Genomic DNA, 23,480 nt, shown 5'->3' on the forward strand with positions numbered 1-23,480 from the left:
TCACACCCATTTCAGCCTTGACTGACTCCATTAATCTACTCCCTCACCACACTCTTGAAAAAAGATAATATCAATAGTTTATTTTATTTTATTTTAATTTTTTGCTCTAGACCTAACTTTTACCTTCTTATTAACTCACATCTAAACTTAATAATATACTTCTATAAATAACTTCATTTTAGCAGCTGTTTGAAGATGTTGGTGATGAATATAAATAATATAGTTGATCAAAGTTATTATTCTTAAGGACTAAATTTAGTTTTACATAATTCACTTTCATGGGTTTTATAACGTGAAAAGAGGAAGTGAATCAATTCTATTCCTCATAGAGAACACCCTAATGCAAAACATTGGTTGGCCTCTAAATACAGAGTGCTCATGAGGTTCTTGCATTGCCGGGTGACTGCACTAAATTTTAACAAAATATTTGATATATTGACCTCATATGAAGACACCTAAGTGTAGCCTTTACTTTAATGAGCATAATCTATTATTTTTATCTAGTATGTATAAATATTCACATTGATATATTAGGCTTTAGTTTTAAAGTATAGAAAAGATGAATAGAACATAAATATTTAAACCCAAATGGAAATTAAAAGGGATGGGGTAAGTTTCTTTTTGTTCATTCAGTTTTTAACAGATATAACAGTTTAAGATAATTTTTTCATTTCATACTCATATTAATTTTCAAGGAGAAGACCATTTCAGGCTTGAAGAGTGTTGTTCAGGAAATGGAACAGGCATCAAGGTAAATCACTTGTTCAACAAGAATTTGAGTATTTATTAGGGGCAAAGTACTATGTTAGGTATAAAGGAGGAAGCAAGGGAGTTATTGTTATATATAGGGTTATAACTTTCTAATATTGAAAGAAGGCCAAAGTCTGTGTAGGGAAATAAAAGAGGGTGTGGTATTTGCCAAGGAAAGGAAAGGAACAGGCATTCAAGGTAGAAAGGACAACAAAGAATCACAGATAATGTTGAAGAGCCTCTGGAATGACAAGCAGGTGAGTGTTGGAACCTGAAGTGTGAGAGGAGATGTGAAGGGAGGAAAGGCTAAACACAGGCTGGTGTTAGTCTAAATAAGTCTTGATTTTATCCCTTGGGAAATAAATTATTGAATAATTTTGAGGAGATTTTTGCATTAGAAAGACTTCCCAGGCTGAAGAATGATGATAGGTTGGGGTTGGGGAATCGGGGGAATGGGGTAAGGTACTTGTGAGGAAGATGATCTAGGAAAATGCCAGTTTTTGGCGGGGGATGAATACTGGACATGTAGAGAGTATGGAAAAAGGTGATTCTCCTCTGACTTGGAAGAGCCATTGAGACCTTGTAAATATATCTCGTAAGCAGTTAAATATAAGAGTCTGGAGTATAAAGGAAGAGGTCAGGGCTAGAGATAATGATTTCAGGGTTATTTGGGGTTGGGAGACATGGATATGTCATGCATAGGCATAAAGTAAGAAGAATCAGGGGACTAAAAGTAAAGTTAAAGAGGGCAGAGGAAGAGGAACCTGCAAAGAAGACTAAGCCATGGCAGCTAGAGGTAGGATCAAAGCTTTCTTATGTCAGAAGTTTTGAAATACTTAGCTAATCCATAACTATTATGTGTATTTAGTATCCTTTTTGTCATAGGGAAATGTTGGCAACAGAGAAACTCCAATGCACTATCTTTGCAGTCTTTATTCCTATAAATTTAAATGTGTTTAAAACTTCCTCAAATGTTTTTATGCTAACTGTCCATCTTCTGTCTTGTGAGAATTTGTTATTCTGTTTTGACAAAATGTTTCTTCTTATGTACTGTTTGATTTGTGGAACAGACAGTCTACTGAAGCACTAATTATGTGTGAACAAGACATTTCCAGAATGCATCGGCAATTGGATGAAACAAATGATGAACTGGCTCAAGTTGCCAGGGAAAGAGATATCTTAGCTCATGAGAATGACAGTCTCCAAGAACAGTTTTCTAAAGCTAAACAAGAAAACCAGGTATATTTGTTTTTAGTATCTATTTGTCCAAGAAAATGTATATTTCTTCTGAGGCTCAGGTTTCTTTTCATTTTGTAGAAAAACTCAGGCTTTCGAACCAGCCATTTTTTTTCTTACCTTTATTATGCAATATGCCATGTAATTTCTAAGTGAAATTCTCAGTCATAAAGTGTTAAATATTAAGGAAAAGAGGGAGCAGGGGATATAATAGATTTGTATTAGATCTTAGGAGTACTCAACAAATGAAGATAAAAACCTTCCAAAACATTTTAGAAAATGGTAGATTTATTTGATGGACTATTACTCTGTTTATGAGTGTATGAACTATGCCACATTTTTAGAAAGCATTATAAATTTTTTCAGGAAAATTTGTTTTATAATTACTTCCTCTCTAAGCTAGTGCATTTTATCCACAGTTGTCATTTTCTATATCATTAGTTTAATTTGACTATTAAAAAAATTCTATTTGGTAAGATTTCCGGTCAAGATGGAGGCATAGATAGATATGCTTCACCTCCTTGAACAACCATAGAAAGAATTACAACCAGATCTCAATATTAATAACACCCAGAACTGCAAGAAAATTGAGTTGTATGGAAGTCCAACAACCAAGGATTTAAAGAAGACACATTCATGTAGATGGATAGGAGGGGCAGATTCTTGGAGATGGGCAGCATGGCAGGGTGGCATGGAAAGGCAGCAGGAGCAGCCGCAGCAGCAGCTGAATGAACAAGAGGCATAACTTGGGAGCGAGTGATCCCACTCCCAGGCCAAACCACACAGCCCAGGGTTCCAGCATTGGGACGATAGACCCGTATTACCTCTGGCTGTAAAAACTAGTGGGGGTTGGGGCGGCAGAAGAAACTGCCATATTTTCACTGCTTAAAGGGTGAGCATGGTCTTAGAACATACAAAAACCCACCCACTACAGGATTCAGCACCGGGACAGCCACTGGAAGGGCACCAGGTGCATGCAGGAAAGTGGTGAAGTGACTGGAAATGGGAGGGCTAGGTGAACCACCAGAAGCCAGGTGGCAACATTGTTCCCTCTCCAAGCCCTCACCACACAGCCATAAATCAGTCAAGTGGCTTGCCCCATTCTAGCAATTACCTAATGCTCCACCCCACACAATTTACAGGTGCCTTTTTTACATAGGCCACAATACTAAGACAAGGAGTAAAAGCAGCTTTACCTAATACACAGAAACAAACACAGGGAGGCTGCTAAATCGAGGATACAAAGAAATATGGTCCAACTGAAAGAGCAAAACCCCAGAAAAAGAACTAAACAAAATAGAGATAGCCAAGCTCTTATATGCAGAGTTCAAAACACTGGTGGTAAGGATGCTCAGAGAAATCCTTGAGTATGGCAGAAAAATAAAGAAAGAAATGAAGCTTACACTAAGTGAAATAAAGAATAATCCACAGGAAACCATCAGAGAAAGAAAGGAAGCTGGGATTCAAACCAACAATTTGGAACATAAGAGATAAACATTCAACCAGAACAAAAAGCAGAAATAAGAATTTTAAAAAATGAGGGTAGGCTTATGGACCTCTGGGACATCTCCAAATATGTCAACATCCAAATCATAAAGATGCCAGAAGGAAAAGAGGAAGAGCAAGAAATTGGAAACTTATTTGAAAAAACAATAAAAGAAACTTCCCTAATTTGGCAAAGGAAAGAGACATACAAGTCCAAGAAGCACAGAGTCCCAAACAAGTTCGACCCAAACAGGACCACACCAAGACACATCATAATTAAAATGCCAAATGTGAAAGATAAAGAGAGAATATGAAAAGCAGCAAAAGTAGAGAGTTATCTACAAAGGAGTTCCCATAAGAGTCTTAGGTGATTTCTCAGAAGAAACTTTGCAGGTAAGAAGGAACTGGCAAGAAGTATTCAAAGTGATGAAAAGCAAGGACCTACAAGCAAGATTACTCTATCCAGCAAAGCTATCATCTAAAATGCAAGGGCAGATAAAGTGCTTCCCAGACAAGGTAAAGCTAAAGGAGTTCATCATCACCAAACCATTATTACACGAAATGTTAAAGGAACTTATTTAAGAAAAAGAAGAAGGTCAAAACCATGAATATTAAAAAGGCAACAAATTCACAGCTATCAACAACTGAATCTAAAAGATACAATCTAAACACACAACCAGAACAGGAACAGAATCATAGATATGGAGATCATTTGGAGGGTTATCTGCTGGGAGAGGGAAGGGGGAGAATGGGGAAATGGTGCAGGCATCAAGAAGCATAATTGGTAGGAACAAAATAGACAGGGGGATGTTAAGAATAATAGAGGAAATGGAGAAGCCAGAAAACCTATATGCATGACCCATGGACATGACCTAAGGCAGGGGACTACTGGAGGGAATGGGAGTACCGGTTGGAGGGGGCTAAGTGGGAAAAATTGGGAAAATTGTAACAGCATTATTAATAAAATATACTTAAAAAATAAATATGACAGGAAGAAGATAGTGATAAAGAATGGTAGAGTATTGTAAAAAGAATAAATGAAGGTAAAATAAAATGAAAAAAATCTATTTGGAAGCTTTCTTCCCCACTGAAAATTTGTAAGTTCAAATAATTTTCCCCACTTTGCTGTCACTCTCAATATGTTTAGTTTGCATCATAAAAGCCTGTATTTTTTAAATGTTAAATATTTATTTATATAAAGATATAAAATTGCAGCATTTTGTTAATTATAAAAAACTGCCTGAGTTGTTAAATACTGTGTTCAAAAGTTAATGCAAGAATCCAAGATGGCGGAGGAGTAAGTGGAAGCTACACTAACCTCCTCCCAGGACAAGTCTGGATTTACAACTTAATTTTGGAGAAATCATCTGGAATAACCAACTGAACACTAGCTGGAGAGAAGTCTTATAACCATGGAGAGACAAAAAAATGCCACTACATCACAACCTGACCGGTAGGGAGTCCGGAGATATGGAAGGGCTGGCTGGGCTCCCACCGGTGGCAGTTGAAGAGACTGAGAAACAGCTCAGCAGCTGGGGGTTCCCCCTGAGAAGGGCAGGGTCTAAACCCCCAGCTGGGCTTCCCAGCCTACAGCAACAGAGTGGAAAGTAAAATAGTATCCAGCTGTGAAAAGCGAAAAGCCACAGGTTTTTTGCTAGCCAGAGACAAACAGCTGGAGAAAAAGAGCTCTTAAACGAATCACATACGAAAATATTTTGGCCCCCACTTACCCTGGGCTCAAGCAGAGGGAAGGAAGAGAGGACTAGAGACACTTGGGGAGAGTTTGGCACCGTGGCTTTGAGGGGAGGACTGGGGGAGCCGCCGACCAGGTCCCAGTGCTAACTCATCCCCAGTACTGCAGGCAGACCATTCCCCTCTGAGTGGCATCAGCCTGAGGGGAAGCAAAAGCACTGCCTACAGGAATTAAGCTGCCACACCCTCGGTCCTTAAGCCTGATGGCTAATCACAGATTGAATAGATTAACAACTAAAGGAGACAAAGGCAGTAGATCCGTGGAAGTCTCCAACAGACTGCCTAGGATCAGACTGGTACACAATCTGATGTCACCAGGGGCAGATCCAGGAAGTGCAGATCAATCTAAGAACAGCAACAAACAATAAGAGTCACAAAAATGGGGAGACAGAGAAACAACCCCCTTTCGAAAGGAAAGGTAGAATCCCCAGAAAGAGTGCTAAATGAAATAGAGGGGAGAAAACTATCAGATATGGAATTCAGAACATGGATTATGGAGAAGCTCAATGAGCTCAGCTGAAACTACAAAGAACTCCAGAAAAACTACAAGGAACTTACTGAGAATTACACCAGCATGAAAAAGGATATAGAAGCTGTCAATAAGAGCCAGGAAAAAATGAAGAATACAATCTCTGAATTGAAGAACACAGTGGAAGGAATTAAAAGCAGGCTAGAGGAAGCAGAAGATCGGGTCAGCGAGCTGGAGGACAACGTAAACAAAAACTTCCAGACAGTGCAACAAAATGGAAAAAGACTGAACAAGACTGAAGAGGCTCTAAGACAGCTGCAGGACAACATGAAACGTAATAATATCCGTATCATAGGAATTCCAGAAGGAGAAGAAGAAGAGCAAGGGATAGAAAATCTCTTTGAAAAACTAATGACAGAAAACTTCCCTAACATGAGGAGAGAAAGAGTCATGCAAGCCCAGGAAGCACCGAGGGTCCCAATGAAGAGGAACCCCAACAGGCCCACTTCAAGACACATCATAATTAAAATGGCAACATTCAAAGACAAAGAGAGAATTCTAAAAGCAGCACGAGAGAAACAACTAATAACATACAAGGGAGCTCCAGTAAGGCTCTCATCAGATTTCTCAGCAGAAACACTACAAGCCAGAAGGGAATGGCAAAAAATATTCCAAGCAATGTAAAACAAAGGTCTACAACCAAGAATACTCTACCCAGCAAGGCTCTCATTCAAAATGGAAGGTGAAATAAGGAGTTTCCCAGACAGAAGAAGGCTAAAAGAGCACATCTCCACCAAACCAGCATTGCAAAAGGTGCTAAAAGGTCTGTTTTAAGAAGATGAAGAAACAGAGAGAGACAGAGAGGAACACAAGTACATGAGGAAAATTATGCTTAGCGAAATAAGCCATGCAACGAAATAAAAATACCTTATGCTATCACCTATTACAGGAAACTAATGAACAACACAAACAAATGAGAAAAATTTAACCAGAGGTATGTAAACAAGGAATAAACTAACAGTAACAAAGGGGGAGGCGGGAGGGAGAGAAGAGGGTAAGAAGGGGAATAAAAATCATGATTCAAGGAAAATCACAATGCTCAGTGGTAGACTATAAAGTAGTGCAGCTAACCATCTCTAAAGTTTCTTTTTATTTAAAATTTGTTTTCATTTGAAAGTTAAACTATGTCTGTGGTATCATCCAAGATATTTAATTCACAGGCAAGAAGAATGTAAAATGCCTTGCAACTGGATGTTGTTCCAATAAGACAGTCTTACAGATTTAGAGACTTGTTTATGGGTCATGTTACATAAATTAACATGTATTTTCTGTTTTCAAAGGGCATAAGCCTATGATCTCATTACCTGAGTGATTGTACGTATAGGCCTCACTTAATCCTGGCTGCATCGCTGCCTCATGAGACGTAACGGTTTGGCTGAACTAAGTGGCTGGGTTGGTAAAGAATGGGGTGGTCTGTGGGCTTCACTTTAAAACTGGTTTTTCTATCCTAATGGCTTGGTCAGAAAGAGCCCAGAGGTCTGATAGGGGGGAAACCTAAAATATTTCCCTCAGCCCAAACTAAGTATAATGGGCAAAAGGGTTTTGGACAGGTGAGATATGCCTGGCACACCTTCCTCCAAAGAAGCCCTTTTTCCCCTAATGTGCGGCATTGAAAAATTAATACCTGCCTTTTGTCATCTAGTGGTTATGGATTGAATGATGTCTTTTAACCCTGTTGCCAAATCTGTTGCCCCCAGAATACAAGGATGCCAGCCTGTTAAATAAAGCACACCGTTGTCCAGGGACAGCAAACTGACCTGGAGTCTGCACGATACTTCCCCATGTGGGAAGGCCACCCTCCCCTCCACACCCCCACTCTTATTAGGGATTTTTGGACCCAAGGGTAGGTAGGACGACGACCATGTCCAGCTTGAAGCAGCTAGAGGAGCTCGAGACCTTCGCCCATTGTCCTTTATAAGATTATAAAGGGTCTTAAATCTGAGAGGGAGGGATTATTTTTTATTTGTTAAAATAATTATTAAAAAGAAGAAGAATATATGAAAGGGTGAAGCGGGAGAGCTTGTATGTACGACCCATGGGCATGGACTTGGGGGGGGGATGCTGGGGGAGGGGTGTGCTGGGCGGAGGGGAGCAAAGGGGGAAAATTGGAACTATTGTAACTATAATCAATAAAACATAATATAAAAAGTTAATGCATAATGGGATCCTGTAACAGAAAAGAACAGTACATAAAAGTGAAAGAAATCTGGGTCCTGAATAGGTAGCTCAGTTGCTTAGAATGTCGTTCCTGTACACCAAGGTTGCAGGTTCAGTCTCTGGACAGGGTACATACAAGAATCAACCAATGAATGCATAAATAGAAGGAACAACAAATCCATTTCTTTCTCCCTAAAAAAAAAAAAAAATATATATATATATATATATATATATATAAATCAAAAAATTTTAATGAAAGAAATAAAAAATGGACTTTAGTTAATACTGTATAAATATTGGTTCATTAATTGAGATAAGTATATTAATGTGAGATGTCACTAAAAGAGAACACTGAATATAGGGCATATGGTAACTCTACTATCTTCACAACTTTTCGGTACATCTAAAACTATTCTAAAATAATATTTTTTAAGTTAACAAATAGCTGTAAAAAAAGGTGAATTTATGATTTTATGTACTCTGTAGCTAGAGCAAATAAGCAAAAGATAAATATAATTTATATTCATGAAAACTAGATTAAAAACTCTCATTTTTACCACCGAGTTAGCCACTTTTAACATTTTTTACTGATTTTCAATGTATTTTTTAAAAGTTTATTCTTTTACATGAACTTTTTATGTAGCTGGGATAATACCACATACCCCTTTATATCTTGGTTTTTCTACATAAGAAGGCAGTAGAAGAATGGATTATTTAAAACTCTCATCAGTTTGACTTCCCTGCCTGGCTGTGTGATAATATCACTTAACTTCTCTGAATCTCAGTTCATCATCTGTAAAAATGGAAAGTAAACAAGAATATGCCTAGAAAGCACTTATCAAAGAGTCCAGCATAATCACTCGATATCTTGTAGGCTCTTGTTATCTTACTGTAGCATTATAAGCACTTCCTTGCTTTAAATTTTATAAACATTTTTAATAATCAGAAGAAATGATATAATAACAATTTTTATATGTTCAAGAGTAGTTTTTTTCTTTTGTTTGGGTCATAGGCCCAGGGGTAGAAGATGGATCCCTCTGTGGACCGCAGATTAAGAACTTGTATCACATAAGATTTGGAAAACAGAAACCTTAAAAAATTTTCACTCTCAATACCACAATTTTTAACAAGTTGAGGTATTTTAGATGTTTTATTGTGAATTATTTTTCAATATAGATGAATATTTTCCTCTGTTATTAAAAATTCCAAATATTTTTAATATGTTTTATTGATTATACTGTTACAGTTGTCCCAATTTCTTTTCCCTCTGCTCCCCTCCACCCAGTGACCTCCCTCCCTCCAGTTGTCCCCCCCTTTTAGTCCATGTCCATTGGTTGTGCATATAGTTCTTCTCAACCTCTTCCTGTCTACTCCATTCCCTTCTACTATGCTTCTTAATTCCTGTATCATCTCCCTCCCTTTCCCCTTCCCCCTCTCTGCTGACCTCCCCCCAAAATGTTCCCCATACCTATAATTCTTTATCCACTCTCGTTGCCTACTTAGTTTGCCTTTGTTTCGGTTCCCTGACTTCTGTTGTTGGTTGTTGTGATGCAGTTTTCATTTTAATGTTCATAATTTTGATCCTCCTTCTTCTAAACCAGTCACTTTAACATCTCATATAATAGTGGTTTGGATCTAATGAACTCCTTCTGTTTTATTTTGTCCTGGAAGCACTTTCTCTGCCCTTCTATTCTGAATGACAGCTTCACTAGATAGAGTAATCATGGTTGTAGGTTTTTGATTTTCATTACTTTGAATATTTCTTGCCAGTCCCTTCTTGCCTGCAGGGTCTCCTTTGAGAAATCAGCTGATAGTCTAATTGGGACCCCTTTGTATATAATTCTCTTCTTCTCTCTTGCTGCTTTTCAGATTCTCTATCTTTAATTTTTGACAATTTGATTATAATGTGTCTTGGAGTGGTTCTCCCTGGGTCCAGTTTTTCTGGAACTCTGTGCTTCCTGGACCTGTAAGTCTTATTTCCTTCCCCAAGTTCGGGAAGTTCTGCTTCATTATTTTTTCACATAATTTTTCTATTTCTAGTTCTTCTTCTTTGCCCTCTGGCAATCCTATAATTCGAATGTTTGTTTGCTTATAGCTGTCCCAGCGGTTTCTGAGCCTTTCCTCATATTTTTCACTTTTTGTTTTCTCTTTCTGCACTGGTTGACTGTTCCTTCCCTATGTTCGGATTTGTTGATTTGGTCTCTGATTTTCATTTCCTCACCACTTGTATGTGTTTTCGTTCATTTCAGTATGACTAGCTTTCATTCCTTCCTTGTCTTGTTCCAAATCTTTTGTTAATTCTGTAAGCCACCTTATGACTATAGCTCTGAACTGAGCCCCAGAAAGATTTCCTATTTGCTCATCGGTTAGGTCCCTCATCTGCTGCCTGGCGAGGTGCGTCACCAGGATTTCAATCATGGTCTGCTTCATCCTGACAGTTTTCTGTTTACCTTTGCTTCCTGGGAAGGCTGTAGCAGGTGGAGCCCCATGCACTCTTCATTACCCAGCAACTGACTGGCGACCTTTTTCACTGCTCTGTGGCGCTTTGTTTGGGGGTGGGGGTCCAAGATGGATTCCTGCCGTTACTCTCTGCTGAGAGACCAGGAGTCTCTTCCTCCATCCCCACGCCCTCTGGGCCTCACAGTTGAAGGCAATGGGGTCTGCCGTCTCCAGCGTTGGAATCACGAGCTGACGGGTCTCGACTGCAGCCAGGATTGCTCCCCTGGTGTTTCTCACAGTCCTGCCACTTTCCTCTCTGCTAGCACAGACAGCACCACCCGACTTCCCCGCTCCAGTTGCCCCTCCTACCTGTCCAGACGAGCACCGCTGGTTTATAACTTCATACGTTGGGCTTCCATGTAGTTTTATATTCTGGAATTTCTGGTTATCTTTGGTTTTGAGGTAGTTGTATTCCTTCGTAGTTGTGGAGGGAGACAGAGCATGTCAGTCTAAGCCTCCATCTTGGCCGGAAGTCCAAACATTTCTCATAGAGGCATTATGTAGATGCTTTATTTACTGCATCATTCACTTAATGTGAATAAATATTGTTATTATAATGCTTTAACGAACATTCTTTTTCATTAAATTTTATTAGATTTAATTTAAAATTGAATAAAAGCTTATGGAGTTTTTTTTTTAATTAGGTGGACATTTTCAAATATAGTGAATATGCATAGATCCATCTGACTCTCTTGTTGCTATTATTATTTAAAAATGTCTTTTGATACATTACCAGATAGCAGATCACAGATTTGGCCTTTGCAAATTTATGTTTACTCCAGTGATACATGGAAATGCCCATTCCTTGTCATAACAGAATAGCTTTAAATGTTTGCTAATTTGAAAGGCAAAATAGTATTTCCTTGTCTTAATTAACATTTATTTGATTACTCGTAACCTTTTAAACTTTTTACAGAATTATCCACTTGTGTTTCCTTTATGTGAATTATCTGTTTGGGTTCTTTGCATCTTTACTATTTGGACTCATTTTCTCACTGTTTTTATATGAGCTCTATGTATTAAGCATATTAACTTTTACCTATGTTATAATAAATATTTAAAAATTATTCTATGGTTTTGACATAGAGCAATCTTTTTTAATTTTTGTAGTCAAATCTAGTTATCTTTTTCTCATAGGCACTATCTAAACAATTGAATGATACTCACAATGAATTAAATGATATAAAACAGAAGGTCTCCGATACTAATTTGGAGGTTAACAAGCTGAAGAATATATTAAAGTCTGAAGTATGTATATATTTCTTCCTCTTTGCTCATGATACCTAAGAGTTTTCATTCAAATTATTGATCAGTTACACCCATAGAGAGAGCTGAATCAAGTTTTCCTTTAATACATAGCATAGTGTTAGCAATGATGTGTTAACTATATATTTAGAATATCACCAATGTCCAGAAAAGTGACTCAAGAATATACCTTTTTTAGTTTGCTACTCAGCCATTCTAGATACATACACTCCTAACTGGATAAAGGACAAGGGGTCAGACTCAATTTGGGCTCATTCATATTTGAAAATGGTGGAGGTTTCAAGTACAAACCTTTGACAAAGGAGGCTTCACTTGATTGTGTAGTAGATCAGAATTGATTTCTCTGTTGTGAGGCTATCAGTTTTTTAGGGCCAGAAGAGAGATGGCTGTCCTCTGCACTTCACCGTTAGTAACCATTCGACCAGGTGCATGGGTGTGACATCAGATGACTAAAGTAAATTTAGGTACATGTGTGGCAATCTTAGAATAAACAGAGCCCCTGATCAAGGATGCTAGATATGTCCATTTAGTAAAATATTATCTAAAATAGTGTAGTTGGGTTGATTAAAAAGTATAGTTGGATTACCATAGGTATAGTGTTACATACCACTGAAATCATTAATAGGAACACCCACCTCCTCCCCAAAACTGTTTTCCTTATTTTATTTAAAATATTGCTTAATATCATTGCACAAACATATCTTTAGCATTTATTTGTGCTGTTCATTAGACGGTTTAGGATGGTGAGAAATAGAGATTCTAAGGACTCCTAAATTGCAATCCTTGCTTTCAGACAGTAAAGCAGCAGGCTTACATTGACAAAGCAGACATTTTCCTGCACGTCTTGATTTTTAAGATGCCAGCAATGTAATATCGTGAATGGACAGAAGCTCTGCAGTGAGATAGGTCTGACTCCTCCCTAATGACATGGACTTAGGTAGGCTACTCAACCTCTTTGAGTCACAGTGTCCCCTCTGTCACTGGGAAGAACACCCAAGTAAGTCAGATAGATCTAGCACAGTGAGCCATTTAAGTCTATTTTGAAATAGGGCAGAATGTAAGTAATTAAATATCTGAGCAATATTTAACATAGTAAACTTTCAATTAATGTTAGTTCCCTTTTTCTCCCTAGTCTGTCACATTAACTGAGATTTCACCATTAAGGGTGGGGGCTTTTAGATTCTGTAGTTGTGTTTTCAGACAACACACATCAAGCTTCTCTTGGCTTTTAGCATCCTAGTATGAGTTCTTTCATGAGATTTCATGTCACAAAATAGCTGCATGGATCCAGGCACCCCTTCTCCCTGGGAGAACAAACTACAGGTAGTCCAGTAAGAATTGTCTAGTGCATCTTTCATTCACTCATTCGTCCAGTGTACATTATGCTAGGTGCAGAGGTGCTGGAGATGAAAAACTGAAAGGAAACTGAATGGCACCCCAGGCAATGGGGACAACATAAGCAAAAGGGTTAGGAGGAAATAATAGGTCGTGTAGCTAGAGTGGCATGTATAGGTGGATGATAATAGAAAGGTAAGAAGGACTTGTTTGAACGTTATTATCCAGAAACTTTAGTTACAACATAAGCACAGAAGTTATTTGAAAAGTGTATTTTAGAAAGACTATCCTGGAGATGTTGGGAAGAATAAATCAGAAGGAGAGAGAGCAATTAGAAGCAGTATCCATAATTCAGTCAAGAAGGGCAAAGGATTCCAGCTGAGGCAGCTAGCTTTGCGGTGGTGGTATTATAATGAGCCCAGTAGGCCACCAGAGAGAGCTGTGAGGTACAAGAGTTGGGGATAGCACCAGAGAGCCGTGAAGACATCTTGAAGAGAGAATTGGAGAATACCAAAGATCAGTTTCACTTTTGTTATGTTGTTGCCTATCTTGGGCTCCACACTGCTCTGGCTGCTTTGGACAGATACAAAAAAGGGTAAAATTATGGTTTCTTGGTTGCCAGAAGGAAGGGGCACTAGGTCGTTGGAGGGCAGGAAAGACATTTTATGGGAATTATTTTTCACCACTTAAACCTTGAACCTGTATTATCTAGTCACAGAATAAATTTAACCTTAAAAATGGTTCCTATCTTAGTCAGAAAAACTGAATTTAATATAAAAATGGTTCCTATCTTTGAGGAAACCAAGTGTTTTGGGAGACTGTTCATCCACACCTAATTACATAAAGCTCTAAGGCAGTTTTAAGAGAATGACACCGACAATAAGTGCTACAGAAAGTTAAAGAGCGTAAAGATTGATGTGGGTAAAATTTAGTTGATGTATATTGTACCATGTACCTCCCAAGTACGTACTTTGTACGCAACTGCTATTTTTAGTACAATAATGGAAAACATGTCAGATCCCTACTGGCACATTCAGAGTATCTGAATCTTGAAAGACAGAACAGTAGTTTGGCTTGTTAACTTGTTAACATGAGCTTTGTGAAGAGCTTTCTCGTTAGTCAAGGTACCATCAGGCCACAAAGTGACAATATTAACTGAATTTCAACCAGACTCATGATTGATTATGTTTGTAAGAATTTAAATCTGATTTGAAAGCCTTACAGGGTAAAGTGTTTCTTGCAATTTCATCATTTTATTTAGCCCAATGTTTTTAATAGGGAATGCACTGCTTATTAGCAGGGGGAAGGAGAGAGAGAGACCTAGTGCCTTTTAAATAATTACCAAAGTTATGAATTATTTTTAGAATAACTTGGCCAAACCACACTACTGAGATACGTTTTTAAATATAGCCTCAAAAATGATTACTCAGTATAGTATCTACTTGTGGAGCTGATTGTTTTCCTCTCAAAATAAAATCCCACTTTAGTCAATCTGCATGATAGAACTTTCAAGGTTTAAAAAATGTGGTTCCACATTGTATGTCCAATATATATATGGATGTATTTTTATGAATAGTGTTTTTGTAGGCTTGATATTTTACTTCTGAGCCATTTCAGGCAAGTTATTAGAATAATGAACAAAAGTGGATCAAAGAACAGTCTGTGATGGAGAAAATAAAGGCTGGGGTTCTTGATGAAAAGCAGGAATCAGGAAATGCACCAAGCCAAGAGAATTATCAGAAGTTGATACTTAAGATGCAAGTAGTCAGAGCTCTGTAACCAGTACGATTCACTAAAGTGGTCAGGAGCAAGGGGATAGACAGATATAAGAGGTCAGGCCATAGCAGAATCTCAGAAACCAGGTGGGCCACTAGTCAGTAAGCAGATATATATGGAAAGGAAGAAATGAAGGATTTTGCTTGGAGAAGAGCAAATATAAGAGCATATTCATGCATGTCCTGAAGATAAGAGTAAGCAACTTCACTTAACTAGATGGGTGGGTGTGACTTAGGAGACAGCAGGTCCTGATTCCACTCCCTTTTGTTAATTACAGGACCACCACTTTTCTAAAACTGAGTGTGTAGGTGGGATTCCCCAGCATTATGTTACAAATGATCCTTGGGGCAAGTAAATTCCCAATGACCTGGCAAATATTTAATTACATGTTGAACACGTCACATATTTTAAGTAATATCTAAGATTTGCTTTTCAGGAATCTGAGAACAGGCAAATGATGGACCAACTCCGAAAAGCCAATGAAGATGCTGAAAACTGGGAAAATAAGGCCCGGCAAGCAGAAGCAGATAACAATACCCTCAAATTAGAACTTACCACTGCTGAGGCAGAGGGTAACAGATTAAAAGAAAAGGTAGATGCCCTCAATAGAGAGGTTGAGCGGGTAAGTTTGGGAAAATGTTCTTGTAGTACATCTGCATCATACTTAGGAGTTTTGTTTGGCTTTCCATAAATTAAACACATAAACACATACTTAAATTATTTATATATACTGCGCATTGTAGCCTGATAACTGTTCTCTTTGTACTCGCACTGGTTTTGCTCTAATCTATTACCTGCCCTACAATTAGAATAATTTTTAGCATTTTTAAAAATTAGGAACTATTTCAAACATACCAAAAAAAAGTGCAAAAAACAAGTAATACAGAACACATGTTTATACCCCCCACCCCCAGGTTTAAGGATGCTAACATTTTGCCAGTTTGCTTCGAGTCTCTCTCTCTCTCTCCTTTTTAAGTATATTTTATTGATTATGTTGTTACAATAGTTCCAGTTCTTTTCCCTTTGCTCCCCTCTGCCCAGTACCCCTCTTCCCTCCAGCAATCACACCTTCCTTAGTTCATGTTCATGGGTCACGCATATAAGTTATTTGGCTTCCTCCATTCCTATGTTATTCTTAAGTTCCCCTTGTCTATTTTGTACCAACTAATTATGCGTCTTGATCACTGCACCATTTCCCCATTTCTCCCCCTTCCTCGACCCAGCTGAGAACCCTCCAAATGATCCCCATGCCTATGATTCTGTTCCTATTCTGGTTTGCTTAGTTGGATTTTGTTTTTATTTTTTAGATTCAGTGGTTGATAGTTGTGAGTTTGTTGTCATTTTAGTGTTCATAGTTTTGATCTTCCTTTTCTTAAGTCCCTTTGACATTTCATAGAATGGCTTAGTGATGATAAACTCCTTTAGCTTTATGTTGTCTGGGAAGCACTTTATCTGCCCTTCCATTCTAAATGATAGCTTGGTTGTAGGTCCTTGCTTTTCAGCACATTGAATACTTCTTGCCACTCCCTTCTTGCCTGCAAAGTTTCTTTTGAAAAATCAGCTGATAGTCTTATAGGCACCCCTTTGTAGGTAACTCTCTGCTTTTCTCTTGCTGCTCTTAAAATTCTCTCTTTATCTTGAACCTTTGGCATTTTAATGATGATGTATGTGTCTTGGTGTGGTCCTCCTTGGGTCCAGATTGTCTGGAACTCTCTTTGCTTCCTGTACTTGTGTGTCTATTTCCTTCACCAAATTTGGGAAGTTTTCCTTCATTATTTTTCACATAAGCTTTTGATTTCTTGCTCTTCCTCTTCTCCTTCTGGCACCCCTATGATTCAGATGTTGGCACATTGAAAGTTATCCCAAAGGTTCCTAAGCCTCTCTTTGATTTTTTCAATTCTTGTTTCCACATTCTGTACTGGTTGACTTTTATTTTTTCTTCCTTATGTTCCAAATAATTGATTTGAACTCTGGTTTCCTTCCCTTCACCATTGGTTTAGTGTGGATTTTTCTTTATTTCATTTAGCATAGCCTTCACTTCTTCCCTTATGCATTTGCCATACTTAAGCATATCTGCCAAGTCTGTGAACATCTTTATCACCAGTGTTTTGAATTCTGTGTCTGTTAGGTTGGCTATCCCCATCTGTTAGGTTGGCTATCTCCTCATTGTTTAGTTTTCCCACTGGAACCTTGATTCATTCCCTCTTTTGGGCCATACTTCTCTGTCTCCTCATCTTGACAAGCTCCTGTGTTTGTTAGCCTCTGTGTCTTTGGTAGAGCTGTCGCTCCTGTTACATTGTAAGGGGCAAACCCTTAGGTATTCATCAGTATAGGTAAACTGTTTCATTACATTGTGGCGCTGTATATGGAGGAGGGGTCTGAAAAGGAACAATGCCGCTTGCTCAGCACTCACCCCTTTTCTAGGCATCTCTCCCACTTCCGTATGGGACTGGCACCACTCTAGCTGTTGTCCTGGCCATTGTTCCCAGAGTGGGTGGGTCTGCAGATGTCCTACGGCTGTTGAGGCCCTTTAAACAAGTGGACTCTACTGAGAGACTGGCAGTTTCTTCCTCCACCCCAACCCCCACTGGTTTGCACAGTCAGAAGCAATGAGGCTTGGTTTTTCCTGACGCCGGAACCCTGAGCTGCATGGTCTGGCCTCTGGCTGGGAACACACCCCAGGTGTCCCTCCTGACTTTTTAAAATGTGTGACTGCACTTTCTGCCAGTCTTCTGCTGCCGCCAACATGCCAAGTCCTCTCCGCCCTGACTCCGCTCCTCCTACCTGTCTGGATGAGTATTTGTTCTTTATATCCTTGTTTTTTGGACTTCCATGCAGGTCGATTTTCTGGAACTTCTGGTTGTCCTTAGTTTTGAGATAGTTGTATGCCTTCTTAGTTGTGGTGGGTGACGCAGCGTGTCTGTCTAGGCCTCCACCTTGCAAGTTCCTCTCTATTTAAAGAAATAAAACATTCCAAGATCCGTTTCCTTTTCCCTTCCACTTCTCTCTACCTAATGGTTGGTGTGTATAAGGGTTCTGTCAGTTGTATAACTTTTGCATATGTTTATACTTTAAGTTTTTTAAAAGTAATAATATAGGTACCCATTTGCAACTGGAGTGTTCTGCTAAATATTATAATTTTGAAATTTATTTTGGTATAGTGTACGTCTAAACAGATCTATAGTCATTGCATAAATATTTTTTTAAATGTATTCTTATACTGAAGGAAATTTAATTGTCTTCATTTTTATTTTTCTATTTTTTAATTTTTATTATTTTTTATTGTTTTTCTATTACAGTTGTTCCATTTTTCACACATTGCTCTCCCGTGCCCCACCCACATCCCCCTCTCCCACAGCCACTCCCCACCATGTTGTCCATGTCCATGGGCCAATTATACTAGTTCCTTGACTAGACCCTTCCCCTTTTTCCCCCCTTTAACTCCCTACTCACTCCCCTCAGATCACTGTCAGTCTGTTCCTTGTTTTCATGCCTCTCTTTCTATTTTGCTCATGTGTTTGTTTTGTTCATAGTTTCCTGTATTAGGTGAGATCATATGGTATTTGTTTTTTTCCTGCATGGCGTATTTCACTTAGCATAATACTCTCAAGTTCTATTTATGCTGTCCCAAATGGCAGGAGTGCCTTCTTCTTTTCTGCTGTGTGGTATTCCATTCTATAAATGTACCACAGTTTTTTTACCCACACATTTACTGATGGGCACTTAGGCTGTTTCCAGTACTTGGCTATTGTAAATTGTGCTGCTATGAACATAGCGGTGCATCGGTTCTTCTGAATTGGTGTTTCAGGGTTCTTAGGGTAAAATGTTAGCAGTGGAATCACAAGATCAAAAGGCGGTTCCATTTTTAGTTTTTTGAGGAAATTCCATACTGTTTTTCATAGTGGCTGCACCAGTCTGCATTCCCACCCATAGTGCATCAGGGTTCCCTTTTCTCCATATCCTTGCCAGCACTTGCTGTTTGTTTATTTGTTGATGATGGCCATTATGACCAGTGTCAGGTGGTATCTCATTGTGGTTTTAATCTGCATCTCTCTGATGGCTAGTGATGTTGAGCATTCTTTCATACACCTATGGACCCTCTGTATGTCCTCTTTGGAGAAGTGTTTGTTCAGGTCCTTTCCCCTTTTATTAATTGGGTTGTCTATCATCTTGGTGTTGAGCTGTATTAGTTCTTTATATATTTTGGAGATCAGCCCTTGTCTGAGGTATTATTGGCAAATATGTTATCCCATATCATGGTTCCCTTTTCATCTCGCTGATGTTTTCTTTTGCTGAGCAGAAACTCTTTAGTTTGCTCTAGTCCCATTTGTTTATTTTTCCTTTATTTCCCTTGCCTTAGGAGATGTATCAGTGAAAATATTGTCATATGGGATATCTGAAATTTTTCTGCCTGTTTTCCTCTAGGACTTTTATGGTGTCACGGCTTACATTTAAGTCTTTGATCCATCTTGAGTTTATTCTGGTGTGTGGTGTAAATTGGTGGTCTAGTTTCATTTTTTTGCACATCCCTGTCCAGTTCTCCCAGCACCATTTGTTTAAGAGGCTCTTCTCATTCCATTTTATGTCCCTTCCCACTTTGTAGAATATTAGTTGACCATAGAGACCTGGGTTTATTTCTGGGCTCTCTATTCTGTTCCATTGATCTATATGTCCATTCTTATGCCAGTACCTGGCTGTTTTGATTGAAGTGGCCTTGTAGTATAGTTTGATATCAGATATTGACATCCTCCTATTGCGTTCTTCTGTCTCAAGATTGCTGTGGCTATTTGGGGTCTTTTTTGGTTCCATATAAATTTTTGAAATATTTGTTCTAGGTCTGTGAAATACATCACTGGTATTTTAATGGGGATTGCATTGAATCTATGAATTGCTTTGGGTAGTATGGACATTTTAATGATGTTGATTCTTCCCATCCATGAACATGGTATATGCTTCCATTTATTTGTATCTTCCTTAATTTCTTTCTTTAGTGTTATGTAGTTTTCCGAGTACAGGTCTTTAACCTCTTTGGTTAAGTTTATTCCTAAGTACTTTATTTTTCTTGTTGCTGTAGTAAATGAGATTTTTTTCTAGTTTATATCTCTGATATTTTATTGTTGCTGTACAGAATGTGTTTGATTTCTGAATATTGACTGTACCGTGCTATTTTGGCAAAATCACATATTAGGTTGAGTAGTTTTTTCATGGAGTCTGTAGGGTTTTCTATGTACACTATCATGTCGTCTGCTAATAATGACAGTTTTACATCTTCTTATCCAATTTGGATGCCTTTTATTTCTCTTTCTTGTCTGATTGCTGTGGCTAGAACTTCCAATACTATGTTGAATAGGAGTGGAGAGAGTGGGCAGCCTTGTCTTGTTCCTGATCTCAGGGGGAATGCTTTTAGTTTTTGTCCATTGTGATGTTGGCTTCAAGTTTCTCATATATGGCCTTTATTATGAGGAGGTATGCTTCCTCTATTCCCATTTTGCTGAGTGTTTTCCTCAGAAATGGGTGTTGTATTTTATCAAATGCCTTTTCAGCATCTATTGGTATCATTATGTGACTTTTGTCTTTCATTTTGTTTATGTGGTGTATTACGTTTATTGATTTGCAAATGGTAAGCCGTCCTTGCATCCCTGGGATGAATCCCACTTGATCGTGACGTATGATCTTTTTAATTTGTTGCTGGATCCGGTTTGCCAATATTTTGTTGAGGATTTTAGCATCTATGTTCATCAGTGATATTGGTCTGTAGTTTTCTTTCCTTGTTGTGTCTTTACCTGGTTTTGCAATTAGGGTAATACTGGCTTCATAGAAAGAGTTTGGGAGTCTTCCCTCTTATTAGATTTTTTTGAATAGTTTGAGAAGGATAGGTGTGAGTTCTTCCCTAAATGTTCTGTAAAATTTGCCTGTGAAGCCATCCAGTCCAGGGCTGCTGTGTGCTGGGAGTTTTTTGATTACTGCTTTAATTTCACTCTTTGTTATTGGTCTGTTCAGGCTTTCTGCTTCCTCTTGATTCAGTTTTGGAAGACTATATGTTTCTAGAAATTTGTCCATTTCATCTAGGTTGTCAAGTTTCTTGCCATATACTTGTTTGTAGTAATTTCTTACAATCCTTTGTATTTCTGTGTTATCAGTTGTGATTTCTCCTCTTTTGTTTCTGATTTTGTTTATTTGGGTCCTTTTTTTTTCTTGATGAGCCTGGTTAAAGGCTTGTCAATTTTGCTTATCTTCTCAAAGAACCAGCTTCTACTTTTGTTGATCTTTTGAATTGTTTGTTTAGCCTCTATGTCATTTAATTCTGCTCTGATCTTGATGATTTCCTTTCTTCTACTCACTCAAGGCTTTGTTTGTTGTTGTTGTTCTAGATCTTGTATCTGTAGGGTTATATTTTTTATTTGATATTCTTCTATCTTTTTCAGGTTGGCCTGTATTGCTATGAACTTTCCTCTCAGGACTGCTTTTGCTGTGTCCCATAGGTTTTGGGCTGTTGTGTGCTCATTATCATTTGTTACCAGAAAGTTCTTGATTTCTTCCTTGATGTCATTGTTAACCCATTCATTATTTAATAGCATGTTATTCATTCTCCATGAATTTGAATGTCTTTGAGTTTTTTCCTTGAGGTTGATTTCCAGTTTCAAGGCATTGTGATCTGTGAAGATGTTTGATCTAATTTCAATTTTCTTGAATTTGTTGAGGCTTGTTTTGTGTCCTACCATGTGGTTTGTCTTTGAAAATGTTCCATGTGCATTTGAAAAGAAAGTATATTTTGCTTCTTTGGGGTGAAAACTTCTATCTATATCAACTAAGTCCATTTGATCTAGAGTGTTGTTCAATGCCTCAAAATCCTTGGTGGTTCTTTGCTTTGAAGACCTGTCCATTGTTGACAATGGGGTGTTAAAGTCCCCTACTATGAGTGTATTGTTTTCGATATCCTTCTTGTAGTCTTCCAAGATTTTCCTTATATATTTGGGTGGACCTATGTTGGGTTCATATATGTTTACCAAGGTTATATCTTCTTGATGGGTTGTTCCCTTAAGTATTATGAAATGTCCTTCTTTGTCTCTTTTTATGGCCTTTGCTGTGAAATCTGTTTTGTCTGATATAAGTATTGCTACACCAGCTTTTTTTTCCACGTTCATTTGCTTGGAATAATTTTTTCCATTTCTTCACTTTCAGTCTGTGTAAATCTTTTGTTTTGAGGTGTGTCTCTAGTAGACAGCATATATGTGGGTCATGTTTTTGTATTCATTCCGCTACCCTATATCTTTGATTGGAGCATTTAACCCATTTACATTTAAGGTTATTATTGACAGGTATTTATTCATTTCCTTTTGTACTTGTGTTCCTCTCTCTCTCTCTCTCTCTCTCTTTCTTTTTTTTCTTAAGGCATTCCCTTTAGCATCGCTTGCAATGCTGATTTGGTGGAGATGTATTATTTCAATCTTCCTTTGTCTGGGAAAATCCTTATTTCACCTTCTATTTTGAATGAGAGCCTTGCTGGCTAGAGTATTCTTGGTTGTAGGCCTTTGTTTTTCATTGCTTGAAATATTTTTGACCATTCCCTTCTGGCTTGTAGTGTTTCTGTTGAGAAATAGATCGATAGCTTATCGGAGCTCCTTTGTAAGTTATTTGCTGTTTTTCTCTTGCTGCTTTTAGGATTCTCTCTTTGTCTTTGAATGTTGCCATTTTAATTATGATGCGCCTTGGAGTGGGCCTTTTTGGGTTCATCTTCATTGACACCCTCTGTGTTTCCTGGATTTGCATGACTTTCTCTCATCAAGTTAGGAAAATTTTCTGTCATTAATTTTTCAATCAGGTTTTCTATCCCATGCTTCTCTTCTCCTTCTTTTATCCCTATGATACGGATATTGTTTCATTTCGTGTTGTCCTGCAGTTCTCTAAAACCCTCTTCATTCTTTTTCAGTCTTTTCATTTTGTTGCATTGTTTGGGAATTTCTTTCTACATTGTCCTCTAACTCACTGATCCAATTCTCTGCTTTGTTTAGCCTGCTTTTGATTGATTCTACCCTGTTCTTCAGTTCAGAAATTGTATTCTTCATTTCTTCCTGGTTCTTATTGTTAGTTTCTATGTCCTTTTTTATGCTGGTGTAATTCTCAGTAAGTTCCTTGTAGCTTTCCTGGAGTTCCTTGTAGTTTCCCTGGAGTTCTTTGTAGTTCCCCTGGAGTTTTTTGTAGTTTTCTTTGAGTTTGTCAAGTTCATTGAGCTTCCTCATGATTGTTTCGAATTCCATGTCTGATAGTTTGCTTGCCTCTATTTCATCTATCCCTCCTTCTGGGGATTCCTCCTTTCCTTTGGTGGGTGTTGTTTCTGTTTGGTGGGGTTTTATTCCATCTCCCCGTTTTGGGTATTGGTCTTGTTTCTGCTTCTTAGATTGATCTGCTTTTATTTTCTGCCTTTATGATGTGACCTTCTTGTATACAGTTGTTGAGCTGCTGCCTCGAGCTGACACCACTTGGAGGGGAGCAGTCTGCTTAAGTGATTTCTCCCATAGCACTGGAGAGGATTCTGTACTGGGACCTAGTCCATTGCTCTCCCAGCTCTTTCTCAAGAGCCAGCACCCAAAACTTATTACAAAGTACCTCTAGTTCACTTCACCATCCTTTGGCCTCAGCCAGGGGCGAGTGCACTCCCTCATGCTGCCAGGGGTAGGTTGACCTTTTGCACACT

At 38.3% G+C, this 23,480-nt stretch overlaps 1 protein-coding gene across 6 annotated transcripts in view; it reads left to right on the forward strand.

The window, feature by feature from the left end:
- Window positions 1-23,480, forward strand: part of LOC150006664 (testis-specific gene 10 protein) — a 115,274-nt gene that overhangs the window by 42,467 nt on the left and 49,327 nt on the right. For all 6 annotated transcript variants that reach the window (XM_090281975.1, XM_090281973.1, XM_090281974.1 and 3 more), the window contains 4 exons: window positions 696-751; window positions 1,821-1,989; window positions 11,546-11,656; window positions 15,222-15,407. In XM_090281975.1, the coding sequence (XP_090138101.1) occupies window positions 696-751; window positions 1,821-1,989; window positions 11,546-11,656; window positions 15,222-15,407 (522 nt within the window). The remainder of the gene's footprint in view (window positions 1-695; window positions 752-1,820; window positions 1,990-11,545; window positions 11,657-15,221; window positions 15,408-23,480) is intronic.

The sequence above is a fragment of the Furipterus horrens genome, unplaced genomic scaffold (genome assembly GCF_987537825.1).
Source record: "Furipterus horrens unplaced genomic scaffold, mFurHor1.1.pri manual_scaffold_6, whole genome shotgun sequence".
NCBI lineage: Eukaryota > Metazoa > Chordata > Mammalia > Chiroptera > Furipteridae > Furipterus > Furipterus horrens.